General features: G+C 41.7%; 1 protein-coding gene across 1 annotated transcript in view; it reads left to right on the top strand.

Moving 5' to 3' along the window:
* Window positions 1-309: 309 nt before the first annotated feature.
* The window catches only part of nlgn2 (neuroligin 2), a 112,509-nt gene continuing 97,627 nt past the window's right edge, over window positions 310-15,191 (top strand). The window contains exon 1 of the mRNA XM_022752222.1: window positions 310-734. Coding sequence (XP_022607943.1) covers window positions 310-734 — 425 coding nt within the window. The remainder of the gene's footprint in view (window positions 735-15,191) is intronic.

Genomic DNA, 15,191 nt, shown 5'->3' on the forward strand with positions numbered 1-15,191 from the left:
CCCCGAGGACCCTTCTGTCCCCCTGCAGCTGCTTTGCCCTCCATCTCACCTTCACTCAAACCTCAAAAAAAGGCTCCTTTTTGTCTTTCAGGGTCTGCCTGCTTTTGTTGTTTTAATCCCCCTCTTATGCTTTACCTTCCACATTGTTGGTTATAATCCACACTCTCTTATAAAAAAGACACAAGTACTCCAAAACAGACTAAAAGCAGGTGGCTGAACTGTATGAATCCAGTCATGTACCCCCTCCCACTTGCTCTCAGCAAACAAAGTCGGCGGGGTTTGTCGTCCAGGACGCGTCCCCTTACTCTCATGACAGACTGCTGCCTGATGGGTGCACTGGGCCTCATCCTGCTCTTCAGCCTGGCCTCGAGCCAGAAGATGGACCCCTCCAAACACCCCATAGTCACCACCAACTATGGCAAGCTCCGAGGCATCAAGAAGGACTTGAACAATGAGATTCTAGGCCCCGTGGAGCAGTACCTGGGTGTGCCCTACGCCACAGCACCCATCGGCGACCGCCGCTTTCAGCCGCCCGAAGCCCCGGGATCCTGGCAGGAGATCCGCAACGCCACGCAGTTCGCCCCCGTGTGCCCTCAGAACGTCCACGGGGTGCTGCCAGAGATAATGCTGCCCGTGTGGTTCACAGACAACCTGGATGTGGCGGCGGGTTACATCCAGAACCAGAGCGAGGACTGCCTCTACCTCAATGTCTACGTGCCCACGGAGGATGGTGAGTGGACAGTATTAAATGAAGGGATGGTGGAGGGTGGGAGGTGAGGGATTTTGTGGGATCCTTGACTGTTTGCTAAGCCCCGCCCCCTGAGTTATTGATGCTATGCCAGTCAAACACACAGTTACAACAGGGGCAGATCTACCAGTGTAAACTCTTAACAAGTTTTAAAAACAACGGGTCCTAGGTTTCAGACAGGGGTACGGTCTGTCGCCGGCAGATTTTACATGACCTTCACGAGCTGGTTGGAAATGTCCTTACTTTTTAAGGTTTCCAGCTGACTTGCTTTAAAACAAGGAGTCTGTAAATGGGCCCCCAATTATGTTGTGGTAAAGACTGAGGCTAAAGCTACATCCCCAGATGCTAATCCATGCAGAAGACGGGAAAATAAATAAACAACATTCTTGTATTGCAATGTAGAGCTAGGTAGCTCTAATGTTAAAAGTATCTAACAAACTAATATAACCCTATTTAGCTGTGTAGCTTGTACTTATACCTACACTTGCATGAGAGACTCGAGTAGAACAGGACAGAGCTGCTTACATTGATCTACACTCTGAATAAGTATTATCCATGCAGGGCCCGCCAGCCTCCACACTGTGTGTCTATTACCTTGTTACTTGCTATATTTTTTGCACTTGTATGATTTTGGAGCAGGTAAAAAAAAAAAACCCAAAAAAACAGAAACCACCTTTTTGAATGGGAGTATCTCTCTTATTACAGCCCCATGCACACTGCTTCCAAATCGTGACAGGCCTGCTGTGCCTAGTTGCGGTTGCTAAGCTATGACTAGACAATTGCTGTTCAGGGGAGGGGTTTAGTGAATGGTTAATTAGGAGTGGAGTCTGCAGAAGTTCACTTCATGTGAAAAAGTGTCTTTAAAACTCAAGTGTACATTTTCATTTTTTTCAAGGTCAATGCACTACTTTCACTGTCATAAATATTGCACATATGCTTCTTGTAGATAGTGAGTATTAGCTTTAGCTTTAGGATGGGGTGTGTGTACACTATGCAAATTATTCCGAGGAGGGTCAAAGAATTTTTCAATTACCCTTCCCTGGTTTTAGCACTAGATCCCATTCAAGGTGTTATAAAGCAGGAGAACAAAGGGCAGGAGTGAAGCAGCTTCCAGGTGCTTTATGAGAAAAGGATTAGGTGACATTTGACTTTTCTTGCTTTTTTTGTGTTTTGTTTTGTTTGTTTTGTGTTGACCTTTCAAAAAACCCTCTTCTCCCTACTCAGATCATACTGCGGACGTTTTTGTCTGCCCGCTGTGTGAGCAATAAAAGAGAAATATTCCCGTTTTGTCGGCAGGTGTGATATGAAGAGTAAAGACTTCCACCCCCCCCCCACCCTGCACCCCCCACCCCACCCCACCCCACCCCCCTCTCACCTTGCCTCAGGTATTGTAAAGAGTGTTTGCACATTTGTCTTTTCATTTCTATATCTCGAATATAAGCTGCACAAAGCCAGCACCTTTCACAGAGTAAGAGTCATGTTTGGCGGGTTTCACATGCAGGAAATGTTTTTTTTTTCATTTACACTTGCTTTGACCTCAGAGACGACCGGAGGTCTTCAGAAATTAAACTAGGAAAGAAGATCACATCATCTGCTTTAAACAGCATGTGTGTATGTTTGTATTGATCTATGTTTCTCCTGCTGTCTTTATCTATATTGGTGTTTATGCCAGCACACCACTTTGACCATTTCCCTCACTCAAACACATTTCAGTCTCCCTCTCACTTCTTCCATCACTTGCCTGGACGTTTTTTTTTTTTTTTTCTTCAGCCCCTCACAGCTCAGCCTTCGTTCCTTCCTTCCTTCCTTCCTTCCTTCCGCCTCTCCGCTCCCAACACGGCGGCCTCAGCCCTCGACACCCCATCATTGCCACTTATAGCTCCTCGGGCACATATAGAACACAATGGATCAGGTCTTGAGTCATTTCACACTGTCACACTGCTTGTTTTTTCTGTTCACCCTGCTTTCTGAGATGTACGACTTGGTGGAAATGCAAGTGCCAAAACACAGAGATATATATATATAAACACACACACACACACACACACACACACAGTCCCACGCGCCCGCTTTCACACTTTCTGGAAATGTCACACAGGTGCCTTTGCATTACACCTAACATTGTCAGCATAATGCTCATTGTCTTCATGTTTAATGAATGGAAAATATTTGCAAATACCTATCACAGTGCCTTGGTGTATTAAAAAAAAAAAAGAAAAGAAAAAAAAAGCAGGCAACATATGAACTTGTTTCATACCCCATCCTTCATCATCACTGCTGCTGTATTTATGGTGGTCAAGTCAGGCATGACATTGCTAGCCTCAGCATTCCTCTTGCAGCCCCAGGGTTGTCTTTCTCTTTGCTCCTCCTTTCCTCTGCTTCTCCGGCTGCATTGATTTTTTTTTTTTTTTTTTTTTTGGTCGGGAGAAGAGAAGAGTGGAATAAAGAGGAGGGCAAACAAGAAGTAGACAGGGGATGAAGAGAGAAGAAAAAAAAACAAGAAAAGCAGAAGAGAGGAGAGAAAGTGAGGAGAGGAAACAAGGAGAATAATGGAGAGGAGAGGAGAGGAAAAAAGGAGAGAAGAGAGAGGAGAGGAAACAGTGAGAGAGGAGACAAAAAAACAAGGCGAGGAGACAAGGGAGCAGAGTGGCAACAAACAGATGACAGGAGAGGAGAAGAAAGGAGAGAAAAGAGGATGAGAGGTAAGAAGTTGAGAAGAGAGAAAACTGGGAAAGGAGAAGAGAGGAGAGAATGCAAACAAGGAGAAAAGAGAGGAGGAAACGAGGAGAGGAGATAAAGGAACAGAGAGGCAACAAGCAGATGAAAAGAGGAGGAGAGGTAAGAAGTGGAGAAGACAGGAAATTTAGGAGAGAGGAGAGGAAACTAGGACAGGAGAGAAGAGGAAACGAGGAGAGGAAATAAAGAAAGGAGCAGAGAGATAACAAGCAGAAGAAAGGAGAGGGGAAGAGAAAGCTTTTGGGCACGAGATCAAACAACAGCCATCACTGACTGTCCATTGGGACTATCAGCTCAACTCACTGCCACACACCACAAAGTTAAATATGCTCACACAGACACACACACACATACACACTGACTCTCTCCCATTTTCTCTTACTGTGCCGTTGATTGCGCTTCTATTCTTTTTACATTTGAAACATGAACGCTGCATCTCTCAGAATCTCCTGAGGCCTTTTACTTGTATCCTTTTTTTTAGGGCACCCTTAAGATAGAATCCTTAAAAACCTCCTCTAATTTTAAGTGGATTAAGCCTGCAGAATTACGTCTTAATGCTGCCATCAGTGCAAATGGAAAAAAAGTGGGACACTGTGGCATGAATGTGTGTGTTTGTTCATAGACAAACAAATACGCTAACATTTGGTGGTTACTCATTGCTCCTTAATTAATACTTAAGTACTTAGTAAGTTGGAAGGCGAGCCATGTGCTGTCATTTTTCATTAATTCCACAGCACACATGCACAAGCATGTTTCTGAATTTGTAATAATGTAGGAACAAACCAAGAAATGAAACACAAGTAATCATCTTCTGTCATCTTACTAATCATCTTACTATCTGATTAACAGCGGCTTAATCCAACATGCAAATGAGGATTTTGAGTGTTTTTAGATTTGACTTATTTCAGTATGTCAGTATTTCAGAGCCTGGAATGATATTTCTGGTTTCTGCTCAGCCTTAAACTGGAGGACGGTTCTCGACATATTAATGCGTCATTATTGAAGTGCACTATAAAATAGACAAAGCTTGGCACCATAAAAATGCAAGTACTCATTACACTCTACACATTGTGGCCTACTCTGAGACTGCCCTGTAAAAATCAGAGGTTAGAGACAAATGACCTTTATGGTTGTTCAGGTTTGAGGACTTGCTGGCTTAGAAGAATTGTTACAGTTATGAATCAGTAATAATGAAGGATGGTCCTATTTTAATTACTAATAACTAATAAAGTGATTGTCACTGGAATGCCACTATAATGTAAAGTGTTAACTGTAAACCCAGCTTGTGCTCCTCATCCTTGTGGTAGAATAAAAAATCCGGCCTTAGGACCCTGGGTAACTGGTTTAGCCCTCCAGCTCCCTCACCAAACCAAATACAGGGAGGGAGGGGCTCCACCGGTTCCCCTGGAGATGACAACCCATAAATCATACCAAGAGGTTTTCATCTAGCTCCTGCAGAGTCACGCTGGATCGATGGACCAAGGGAAGGGAGGGAAGGACCGGCCTCTGCCTCTGCCTCTGCCTCTGCCGCTGCTGCCTCAGGCCCACAGACTAACCACATGCTTCTCTCAGCAGTCAGCAGCTGTTAACACAGAGCAAAACTTCATGGTGAATGAGTTGGAGTGGCTGGACTCAGCAGCGTCCAAATGGGAACTCGCTGTAAATGTTTACCCACACACAGGAAGTCATATGGTTGTGCTTTGTGCAGTTAGGCACAGAAACCATCGCTTTGACTTGAGCAGGAACAGGTTAGTAAAAACAGGTTTGGGGTTCGTGAAGGAGGCTTATCTCGTCAGGAGACCCACACCCGCTGAAGCATCTGCACTGACTGACGACCATCTACACTGGCTGACTGGCGTTTTGTTGAAGAACTGGGCTCAACACTGTGACAACTGTCAGCCAGCAGCGATACAACCCTATAAAAAAAAAAACAATCTATGGTAGCAATACTCATCCTCAGACGAGCTTTCAGCAATCAAACAGGCATGGATATTGAAAAAACCTGAGACAGACTTCACCACTCTTTGAAAGAACTTTACTGGGGGTAGGTCAGGGTTTAACTCTCATAAGCTGTTACGAAGTGCCTTTTAAGATGCTGGTTCTACTCAATTAGTCCTGTTCTAGGAGGGTGTACATTCGTTTTGCTAGATGATCCCATGGGATTTGAACCGCTAACCTCAGCGTTGTCAGCACTCTGCTTCTTGGGCTGAGCTTCAGGGTGCAAGCTGGGGGCCTCATAAATTATTCCATCCAATACTTCATCTATCTCCATGCATCAAACTCAAACTCCCACATCTCCCCATTCTGCAATATTTCAATTTTCTGAGGAGATTCATCAAGAAGGGTTCGATACTAACACAATACTGCGCACCGTGGCCCGAGGCCTGTGCGGCGACATTGCCAAAGGGCTAGAGATGAATAAATAAATAAAAGTGATAAAAACAAACAGATAAATAATGGAAAGAGAGAGAGGTGCCAGCGTGCAGCAGTGTAAATATGATATATATACGGCTTCTGATGCCAGAAAAAACCTCCACTATTCTGCTCCATCTCCTTCTTTATGTCGTCTCTTTCTCCTGCCATCCCCCAGTTGATGCACTCTACAGAGCAAAAATGGGAGGAAAAGAAAGGAATGATGGGAGAAAATAGATCACCATCTTTCTGCAGGCACGATACACTTCCCCCAGAATGAACAATTGCTGTTATATACAGTATGGGTGCCTGTAGCTCCCAGGGGACTATCCACTGTCTTTCTCTCCCCCTCACACACACACACACCCTTTAGAGCATACCCAAAAGTTTTCTTTGATGCTTGCCAGAACTGAAGGAGACAAAACAGAGTCTGTAATAAAAAAGACAACGACCCAGTGAGAAGCAGAAAGTCAGATTTGAAGTTAGGCAACTCTAGGTAGTTGTCATTTTATGGAAGATGGAGGTCAGAACAGAAGGCTCCATCCAGCCTGTAGTCCAAGCCTTACAAACAAAATCTGACAGTCCATCTTTGCTTTTGTGCCTCCTCTCATGTTTCACCTCGCCTCCTCTCCCTCTCCTCTGTTTAGTCTGCTCCTCTCTGCTCTGTGCTCTATCCTGAGGCACGCAGGAGCTGGCAGAGACCGGCCTGCCTGGTCCACGGCTTTGTCTTACTCTGCGAGGTCGAGAGGATGAAGAGACAATCTGATTAGCGCTGCCACTAACAACTATTTTTCTATTGATTCTTCCGTCCACTATTTAACCAATCTAAACTATTCATTTTCCCTCCAGGAAATCAAAGTGACCATGTCTTTTAAGTTCATTTTATTTTGACAAACTGTATGTTCTTGTGTAATGCAGCACAAAACAAAGGTTTACATGTTAAAGTGCAAAACTGGAAACTCCAGTATGATAAAAATGATTTGAAAAAAAGGCTTATTATTTAAGTCAGTAGTGCAACTATGTCTTTATGAGTGTATGTAGCAGCTACAAGGACAAAAGATATTAAATAGCTCTCCCCACTAATGAATAGACAACACTTACAGCGGTTTCGCCTTTTCTGGCGGTCCATCATCCAGAATAGTGTGGCCCAATCCCAATGTCCCCCCTAAGGCCTGAGCCCTGAACCCTCACAGACTCAGCTCGTGACCTGGTAAGTAATTGAGTGCGAGAGGCTGCAAGGGCTCAAAATGGTATAAAGGGGAATGGGACAGCCATTTGTGATCTTGTTACTCTGACAAAGCTAAAACATGTTGCGTACAGTTGTGGGTTTGGGACTTTTGATTGTACATTTTTTATTCCCTCCCTTTGCTCCCGGTTTGTAAAAAAAAAAAAAAAAATGGTAATGCTAGATAAGACCTGATGAAAGTATATTTGGAATTCATGATCATGCCATCATAGGACAAACAACTACACACAGTTCTAGCTCTGAATCACCAGGGGGCTAAGTGTTTATACTGATGTATAAACTTTTTTCTTCTTGCATGTCCTTTCATGCTTGTTTGTTAACCGTTCTTCTTCTATCTTATTCTTTTTTTCTGTTTTATGTCGGTTGTTTGCCGTTTTTTGATGCTTCAAGGCATCCCTTGGTAACCACAGTAACCCCCTATTTAACGTTACAGTGCTGTGAATTGTGGGTTATTCCCTCAGGCATAGCATGCAGAAATGCGGACTTATGGAAAGTGTGCATGAGGGGCCCAAATGATTTGCAGCTATGTCGTGATAATGAAGAAAAACATTTGTTTTAATGAAATGAAGTATTTTCGACAGTATATGAAAAATGATGCGTCAATGTAATATATTGATGTTGCCGCATTTATAGTGTGAGCGACTAATCATAGTGACCCAGAATCAGATTAGCCAGGGTCAGTCACTTGCTTTGAACTTTTCCATTCATCCATTTAGGACTGTCCACTACAAAGCAAGAACAGCACACTGACAGACAGATAGATGTTGAAGCAACATGAGTGACGTTGAAAAGAAACTTGTCAAACAAAGCCAGAAGTAGTGTTTATTTTTTTAATACTACTTGTGTTGTGTCCATCGATGGTTGTTCCCTAAAGTCGGAATCCAAATTCTTTGCCAACCACTGACAAAAGTGTCAAAAAATAAACTAGTGATAGATGTTCAAATCAGGAAAATCTATGTTTATTATACATTCGTTGAGTCAGAGCAGAGAAAGAGAGTTTTGTGGTGATCGGCAGGGTTAAACAGTAATGTATGACATGTGACTGACTTGATGTTAAGCCAGGATAATCAGATTACATACACCCCTAGGAACTGATGAAGCATCTTGGATGAGTGGCAAAAACATCTTCAAGACTAAAACAGCAAATCCAGTTGCCTTTGATGTAGTACCTCTAGATATACTCTTAGGTATTAATTTCTTGTTTGATTTTTTTTTTCTTTTTTTGATACATGAAAATATTTTGGAGTTTTATTTTTTTCGACACGTCAGTAAAGATGCCAAAACAGTTCCTCGGGGGTGACAGAACTCCATCTGTGTTTGATATTTGCAAAAATCTGGATTGTAACATCACGCCTTTCAACACAGACCTACGATATCCAACATGAGACATGAGCTGAGAGGGGGGAGAGGAGCAGAGAGCTAAGATGGTTTAGCCTGTGGGTTTGATGGACTGTTGAAATGGAGGAAAGGTTATTAGAAATGTGTCCAGAACTACTGAGGCTACTAGTCTTACAAGACAAATCTGCACAGACAAAGAGAAGACTTGGGGGAAACCCAGATCAGGTGTGTGAAAGGGAGCGAGTGTGTGTCTGTGGATGTGGAAAGAATAGATCATCTTAATATTGTGTAGCGTGTGATTGGCTATTATTTTCAGATCTTGCGGGGCGTGTTTGGATTTGAGAGCCGACTATCTGTGAAATTTCCTCTGGTGCGTAGGATGCAGTTTTAAAAAGTTTTGAAATTTGAATCTTGACTAGAATATCACTGCATATAAGTGCATTCCTTATGTCATTTGAGGTGGTTGGCAATTCAGCAGGAATTTGATTACAGGTACAGTGAATTTGATTACAGGTATAGTGCACTATTACCAAATTTCCACCCACCACTTGAGACTTTATACACTCTGGTGATTTTACAGTATGTACAACAGTTTTCAATCATAATGTGTCGCACTTACCACTTGAATTTCTTCTTCCTATTTCAAAGATTTCAAACAGAGGTTGACAAAAGTAGCTTTTGCTGAAATAATGATAAGCTATTATCAGCTCCAGCTAACTAGCTAAATAACCTAATGTTAGCTGTATTAATTGGTTGAAAACACTTACATGTTTTCACTTTTGACATTACATGAGAAAAACCTATGAGGGGGAGGACCAACTCATATATTTATACATATCCTACAGGCTAAATGTAGCACTATCTCAGTTAACTTGAGCATCCATGAACTACAGCGTTTGTGTAGATTTAAGACTTGGATTAACTTTGGCCTTAGACTCCACTGGTATGATTTTGTTTTCGTCAGCTTTGGAACATTTCATGTGTAACTGTGTTGAAATAATATCTGCAGATATCGATAATGACTGTAATTAGAGAAATTATTTGCATATTTGACTCAGTAGCTTCACTCATTGTGGATGCAAACGAATGCAACGGTTTCATAATGTGATTACACGACTGAGACGGAGTACGCTGCCAGATTATGATATTGATCACATTTTGAAGCCGTCACTCGGCCTCTGAAGCAACAGTATAGTTGGTGAGAGACACTGAAATAGAGAGAGGATGAGAACCGGGGAAGGAGTGCAGCATTTAGATTGAAGAAACAAGACAGGGGGGAAGTGGAGTGGAGTGGAGGGGTTGTCTTGGCAACCATCCAGCACTTCCTGTATCTTCCTGTCAGGCTGCGTATCAAAGGCCTCATGCATTCTGCCGTTCCACTAGACTCTGAATGAAGGAATTAGCAAGGGCTCAGTTCCAGCTATTTTTAGCCTGTAAGCCAGAGAGATGGATAGAAAGAGAGGGAAGTTGAGGAGGGAGTGTGTGTATGTGGATGCATGCGTGGGTAGGTTTTAGTATCCAGCGGGGGGGGGGGGGGGGGGTGTATGATGCGTCTGCATGTGTATGCGCATCACATGACCCTAATAATCTCTGCAGTGTGTTTTTACACGTTTTGTCGCATTCATGTGGGCCTTTGGTTTGATTGACTCTCCTGTCCTCTCCCCATCTTTTTCTCTCTTCCTCTCATTCAGCTCTTATTATCTCTCTTCTTCATGCATCGCCGCCCTTTTCATCCATCCTCTTCTTCTCTTTACATTCCCACCATTTTGCCTCTCTGGCCTCCTCCCTCCCTCCTTGCTTTCCTCTTAAGCATATCCCCCACCTCCCGCCTGAAATTCTCACAGATTCCCAGTCATCACCATATGCTTTGCATGAGCAATGAAGGCAGAAATAGTATTTAGCTGTAGACAGTCCATTTAAATGATCTTTTTAGCCTCAGGAGAGTGAACTGACTTTACAACAGTACTTAAATAATAAGCTCTCAGGCTTTGACTATCCATGTTCTTTTGGCTTGGCTTCTGTAGCAGCGCTCCAGCACAATCTGGGATATCATCTGATTTAACTCAGGGATTGATGAAGTACATCTAATTGGATTTGATGAAGTCTGATGTACCCTGTCCTATCAATTAAACATTTCAGTAAAAATAAGCTCCCACCCACAGGTGGGGCAGTGGTTCAGAGTCGTGCTGAGAAACATGTCTTCTGGCCAAGGCTTCTCACCCAAAGTACTTCTTGAACTTTCTCTTTCTCTTTAAAGTGTAAATGTATTGAAATCAGTTAAAGGGAGTATTAACTCAAACCTTTAAAGCTTAAATTGGTAAAGTTTTATTTTAAAGCTGCATTTCTCATGTTTCTATATTACCAATGGTTCAAATTACTGAACAATGTCAAAGGGATCACTCATAGTGATGGCTCCACAGAGATATATCAACTTATTCTACAGCTCATCTCAGTCCTACAGAACCTTTTTGGAATCTTTTAGCTCATAGTTTTGGTTTTCTGACTCACTTGTTTTGGCTCAGTGCTCTCATAAGCAATGTTTTTAAATGCAGCAGGCAGCTGTCAATGTTGTGTTTACAACTTGTTTCTGCTGCCAAAAAACAAGTACATGCTAGTTTAAAGAACAGATTATTATAACATGTTTGTAGTGAGGTAAAACACAAAAGCAGGTCATTTACTGAGGATGGATACACTTGGGTTATTCAAACCTGTCCATTTGACACTATTAACTTCCATTGTGTAGAAAATGTACAGTATAAAGTAATTCAATGCAGCTTCAAATATTAATTTAAACACTGTTTTATTGTTAAAATTTTGGTTTCAGAACATAACTGTATTCTCTTCTATTTGATAGCTGGATATTGATTGTGATGCTTTATTAGGTAATTTGTAAACTTTCTATCGGTGAATTGTTTTTGTTGGTACAGTTATTCAGTAGTGCTGATGTGGTGCTTCTCTACAACTTCAACTAACTAACTAACTAACAGGATTCAGGTGTGCTGTATAATGTATACCAGGACTGGGCAGTCATAAACTGCCATCAGTTCTCAGTGTATTTGCCTTTTATAATTAATCCTCTGGTTTATTGATACTGTTCACATTCTGAACTGCTGAGTCGGCAGCATGGTCAGCTCTCCTCGTACCATGTTGTTGATGAGACTAACAGCATTTGAAAATGACCAGGCAATGCTGTGAAAGAGAGATAAGCTGAAGTATAGAAACAGAATAGTGCAGTGTGGCAAAAAGTTATTGAATTGTAACATTGAACTGAGTGAAATTCATACTAAACCGTCTTATTTCATTGTTAAAGGGGAATCATTTTAAATATATACTATCTTCACTGTAATGGAAGAAATGATGTTATACTGCTTGTATAAAAGGGATTACAGCACACAACGGATACCATCCGGTCTAGCTGTGTTTACAGCGTCCATGGAAATTGGACACAGATCATGTTCTCAGACTCAGAAGTGTACTTGTTACGAAAGTAACCTTGAGAAACGAAGATATAGGAAGATCAAAGAGTGTGGCAACCTGTGAGGCGCACAGCAAAAAGCAGAATTCAGCTATCTAGGGATTAATAATTGCTCTGGTTAGCCTGAAGGCTAAGTTAGTGAAGATGCACATGTATGCAAACTCAAACACACACACACATCCTCGTTTTAGTTCATTCATGGGGACCTGTCATTGATAGAATGCGTTCCCTAGCCACTTAGCCTAACCTTAACCATCACATGCAATGCCTAACCCTAACACTGATCTAGACCTACTTACTACCTTAACCCTAAAACCAATGGGGTCGCACACTTGTTGGCATGTGGACACATACATGCACATACACATGCACTGCTCATTCTACACTGTGAGGTATGTTTTTTTGTTTTTTTTTTACCTATCTCTCATCCGCCCTCTCTCTCTTTTGCTCACACACACATACACACACACTCCATCTCTTTCAATGCAGCTCAAAGGGCCATCTCTTCAGGGCTTCTGAAGCCGAGGTGGCCGGTGGCAGTGAATGCAAATTACCCCTCCTGCACACTCACGGAAATGCGCGCGCGCGCACACACACACACACACACACACACACACACACACACACACACACACACATACACACGCAGAGCTCCCTCTGCCAGGTCTTCACAGTGCCTCCAACAACACTGAATGGTAAGGGCAGGGAGAACAAGAGAGAAAAGAGAGAAGATTAAGAGAAAAGAGGGATGAAGGGATAGATAGAGAGAGCAGGAGGTTATCCAGAGGTAAGGCATCCTCCTCTGGTGGAACAAGTCTGCTCATTCGTTCACGTAGGACTAAGTCAATGCTTCAGAGCAACGCAATTCATCACCAGTTAGCTACAGTGGCTGCTGGGTTCAAGCTGACGCTAAGTATTAATGACTGGGAGTTCAGTTTAATCCATGGACTTGTGTAACTCCGCGACACAGACACAGACACACACACACACACACACACACACACACACACACACACACACACACTTAATTTAAGACATGAGACACTTAATTTGTCATTGTAGGCATATACTGAAATTATGTTTGTTAACTCTCAGAGACCAGCAGCACTGGAAAACAAGATAAAGCAAGATATATATGAGTAGGTAACATCCTCTATCAGCACACAGATCTGTATTTATGCTGATACACAGATGCTATCACACGAAAACATGTGACGTCATGTGTGGAGAGGTTTAGCAGGATGAATCTGCACCTTTAGCAAAAGGAAGCATGCACCAGTGTTGAAGCAGAGTATCGTGCAAGTTCAACACTATTATATAGAGACATAAACATAGGCAGATACATATTCCCAAATTTCATATCAAAGGTTGCGCTAACAGTTTGCTATAAACATACAAGATATACAAATTTATAAATATAAGAATGATGTTGTTGTGCTTTTTGTTGGGTTTTGTACCAAACAGACATGTTCTTTGTGATTTGTAGGCCGGGGCGTCTCAATAGCACCACAAGGCTTCATTTATAATATGTTATCACACATTTTACCTTCATCAAAAAAATTGAAAAAAAAAATTGCAGCTCCTGTGATTTGGATATTGCACTTGATATTTAACAGTGTATATATATATATATATATATAGCGATATCAGTAGTATTTTGATGAATTGTTCAGCCCTTGTCTTTATTTTAGTCTTTAAGTTAATATAAAGTGCTTACAGAACACATAGCAATGGGTCAGTGTTAAAAAGAGATTGTAGCAATAATGTAAAAGCCAGTGTACCTTATTACACCCAGCCTTCTCACAACAAGCTACAGTGTCCCCATAATAATGACATTTTAGTTATGCTCCTATTGGTTTATTCTGTTAATAAATTAAATCAACCACATAACAAACTTAACTAATTTTTCAATTACACGATGCACTTTTTTGAATTTATTAATTGTACATAACAATTATATTTTACTGAAATGTATCTATTTTTTTTTTTTTTTAAATAAGCCCACATATTATTCTCAATATGTTATTATATTCTTATTATGCAACGCAATTCAACAAGCAGTGTATCGTCAGTTGTCATTAACCAAGAGTTTATTAGCATCATACACTGTGCAGTCAGTCCAGCAATGTAACAGTGTGCATGTGCTGCTCACATTTCAGCACCATGGACAGCGTCACAGAGCCCAGTCCTGATACATGCACTCAGCCAAACAAAACAGCTGATGGTGTTTGAGGTGTCTACACCACGTTATGAATGCTCATTGGCTATGTCTAACATTATTACTATGTACTACCAACTATACAAAACATTATATACTTTTATGGATTATTTCTTTCATCTGATAGCAACCTCAGTAACTAGTTTTCAAGATGAACACTTTTTCATTTATGCAAGGTCTGTTGAACTTTCTTTTTTATTCTAAATCAAGGTTGTTTGTTAAATGGAAAATTTCAATCAAATACCTTCAAGTCCACAGAGCTGGTTCCCACTTGACTGTACAGGAAAATGCAGCAGCTCCAAGGTTTAGTCTCTAGGTGACACAACACATTACACTGTTGGTGTTTGGGTATGATGTAGCTCGGAGGAGATAAGGTGGCTTAGAGAGAGAGATGGCAATTGAACTGTCCAAAAGCATTAAAATAACATGTATTCTGTTATATCCCTGCTGTCAGCGCTGCCTTAGTTCCCAGAGGTCTCCTTTATTTTTGCGTTCAAGTTTAACAGGATTTCAGTCCCGTTTTAGAAAACCTTAGTGGGACAAATTAGTATAAATGGAAAATCTCTCATGGTTTCATAACTCAACATTAGCAGGCATATTTAAGAGTGGACTTTTCCTTTATTGGAATAAGTACCGCTGGTATACAGAGGACAGGAAGAAAGAAAGAGTCAAAGGAGGACACGAAGAAAGTAAAAAAAAAAAAAAAAAAATACATACATACATGTGTCTGCATCTTGATGTCCCTCCCAGGCTTTTGACCTAAATTACTCCCCATGCTCCATCTTGGCACTCCCTTGGTGTTTCTCTCTGTCAGCATTAGAAGCTCTGCCTCATCCACCCACTGGTTAGTAATGTCCCAGTGCTGCAGCCCGCGGTGGAATAAGCTCTTACAAGGCCGGTCTAGGAGGAGGAGATGGATTTAGATGGAGACAAGGAGGACGGATGGCAAAGGGTCAGCCCCAAACAAGCTTTGTACTTAACTTCTTTGTGTCCATGCTCCCAGTGCAGTCCTCAGACT

The sequence above is a fragment of the Seriola dumerili genome, unplaced genomic scaffold, assembly GCF_002260705.1.
Source record: "Seriola dumerili isolate Sdu_G_001 unplaced genomic scaffold, Sdu_1.0 BDQW01000167.1, whole genome shotgun sequence".
NCBI lineage: Eukaryota > Metazoa > Chordata > Actinopteri > Carangiformes > Carangidae > Seriola > Seriola dumerili.